This window comes from Eimeria necatrix, genomic scaffold, assembly GCF_000499385.1.
Source record: "Eimeria necatrix Houghton genomic scaffold, Enh_scaff2545, whole genome shotgun sequence".
NCBI lineage: Eukaryota > Apicomplexa > Conoidasida > Eucoccidiorida > Eimeriidae > Eimeria > Eimeria necatrix.
The window spans coordinates 1-2,562 of record NW_013653110.1 but is presented as its reverse complement, the minus strand read 5'-3'; the positions used below and the strand labels follow the sequence as shown (position 1 = coordinate 2,562).

The following is a 2,562-nucleotide window of genomic DNA, read 5'->3' as shown; positions in this document are numbered from 1 at the left end:
TGCTGCTGCAGCTGGAAGTCTCCCGAAAGGCTGGGAATGTCCCACGGGGAGGCCCCCGAAGAGGTGCAGCCAGAAGCTGTTGTGCAAGTACCCGACAGCAGGTCGCCTGTGGGGGCCCCCCCCAGCTTTGCTGCTGCAGCAACTGCTGCTGCTGCTGCTGCTGCTGCACCTGCAGCAGCAGGGGCCTCCTCCCCGCAGCCAAATGGCCGACTCTCCTGCTGCAGTCCCCACTGCCAGCTGCCTTCGCTCAGGCGGGGGCCCCGGGGGCCCCGGGGGCCCTGGGGGGCCCCCCTAAGGAGGGGGGCCCCCCCTCCTAGGGGCCCCGAAAGAGGGGCCCCCAGGCCCTCAAAGGGGGCACGGCGTTCCTGTGCTGCTGCTGCTCCAAGTTTGCTGCTGCTGCTGCTGCTGCTGCTGCTGCTCTTGGCTCTGTAGGAGGGGAGGTAGCTGCTGCTGCACGCACTTGCTGCTGCTGCTGCAGCGCGCGGCGTGTGTGCGCCCGGAGAGATCCCCTGGGCAGCAGCAACAGCAGCAGCAGCTGCTGCAGCAGCGCCGCTGCCACAGTGCAGATAGCGGCTTCCTGCTGCAGTGCCTGCTGCTGTTGCTGCTGCTGCTGTTGCTGCTGCTGCTGTTGCTGCTGGAGACGACGAGCGAGGTGTCCGTACACCTGAAATGAAAGCTGAGCTGCGCTGTCTCTCCTCCAGGGGCTGTTGCAGCAGCGCAGCACCCGAAGCACCTGCTGCTGCAGTTGCTGCTGCTGCTGTTGCTGCTGCTGCTGCTGCTGCTGCCGTTGCTCCTGCTCCAGAGGAGACACTTCTTCTGCGCGTAAGAGACCCTCGCGGCGTTCCTGCTGGAGCAGCAGCAGCAGCAGCAGCAGCAGCAGCAGCAGCAAACTGGCTACTGCAGCGGGAAGTCCCCTGATAGAGGCAAGGTGAGGACGCCCGGATGCTTGTTGCTGCTGGCGTTGCTGCTGCTGCTGCTGCTGCTGCTGCTGCTGCTGCTGCTGAGGCTTCTTTTGGTGCGAGATATCCCGTGGCTCGTGGGACTTTGGAAAAGCTACAACGGGTTGCTGCTGCTGCTGTTGCTGCTGCTGCTACCTGGGGAGCCGGGTACTTAGCCGCGCCCCACGTGTTGTTGCTGCTGCTGCTGCTGCTGCTGGTGCGCCGCAGTGTGCTGCTCGCTGCTGCTGCTGCTGCACTGATGGGGCTGACAGGTGACCTGCTTCGCAGCGCGCTGTCCCCACTCTGCTGCTGCAGCTGCTGCAGCTGCTGCAGCTGCTGCAGCTGCTGCTGGCGGCGGAGATGCCGCTGCATGCTGCTTGGGGCTTGAAAAGAAGCAGCAGGAGGAACTGGCTCTACTGCTGCTGCTGCTGCTGCTGCTGCTGCTGCTGTGTGAGGAGCTGCAGCTGGTGCTGCAGCAGCCGTTGGTGCTTCCCTTGTTCTGCACTCGCGAGCCAAACGATGAATGCGCTGTTGCTGCTGCTGCTGCTGCTGCTGCTGCTGCAGCAAGGACGAGTCTGCTGCTGCAGACGTGGGCGAGGCCCTCTGCCATCTTTCCTGTTCAGCAGCAGCCCTCTGGCGCTGCAGCTGCAGCAGCAGCTGCTGTTGCTGCTGTCGCAGTTCCTGCTGTTGCCTCTGCAGCAGCAGCTGCTGCTGCTTTAGCTGCTGCTGTTGCTGTTCTTGCTGCAAGTCCAACTGTTGCTGCTGCCGCTGCTGCTGCTGCAACAGAAGCAGCTCACTCTGCCTCTGGGTGCGTCTGGCGAAGGGCAAAAACGAACTCCGAGGCGCTGCTGCTGCTGCTGTTCCTGCTGCTGCTGCTGCTGCTGCTGCTGCTGCTGTTGGTTCTACGGAGCAGGTGGGCTCTTCTGCTGCTTCCAGGCCTGGCCTGTAGATCGCAGAGCCGCTTCTACTGGGGCGGCCTGCAGCGCCTACCTGCTGCAGCTGCTGCTGCTGCTGCAGCTGCTGTTGCTGCTGCAGCTGCTGCTGCAGCTGCTGCTGCCACAGCTGCTGTTGCTGCTGCTGCAGGGAAAACGGGGCGTGGGGCCCCTCCGTGTGCAGCTGTGGGGCCCCAAAAGAGGGTCTGCGCAGAACAGCCCCGCTGAAGGCAGCAGCAGGGCGTTGCTGCAGCAGGGGCGGGTGGGCCTTTAGCTCTTCCTGCTGCTGCTGCTGCTGCTGCTGCTGCTGCTGCAGTTTGCTGCTGCAGTCCTGGTACTGGCTTGTCTGGGGGTCTTCGTTTTCGTCTTCTTCTGCGATGGTGGAGAGCGGCGCGTGTCTGCCTGTGTGCTGCTGCTGCAGCTGCTGCATGTCCGCGCACCCGCTGCTGCTGCTGCTGCTGCTGCTGCTGCTGCTGCTGCTGCAGTGGGGTGGCAAGGCGCGGTGGTCTGCTGCTGCCAGCGGGCGGAAAATCGAAAAGCCCATACACTCCAGGGCCGAGGGCCTGCGGGCGGGGTCGTGCTGCAGCAGCGCGGCGACCAGGTTGTTGAAGGCGCGGGAGAACCTGCAGCAGCAGCAGCAGCAGCAGCAGCAGCAGCAGCAGCAGCCCTTGTCCACAACGCCCCGAGCGCCC

At 64.9% G+C, this 2,562-nt stretch overlaps 1 protein-coding gene across 1 annotated transcript; it reads right to left on the bottom strand.

Annotated features, from left to right (window-relative positions):
* Positions 1 to 313: 313 nt before the first annotated feature.
* On the bottom strand, positions 314 to 2,493 carry ENH_00034840 (hypothetical protein; the record flags this gene model as incomplete). The annotated part of the gene is made up of 2 exons (XM_013580365.1): positions 314 to 847; positions 1,095 to 2,493. Coding segments are annotated over 2 exons (1,933 nt in total), but the record flags the coding sequence as incomplete, so codon positions are not given.
* Positions 2,494 to 2,562: the final 69 nt, after the last annotated feature.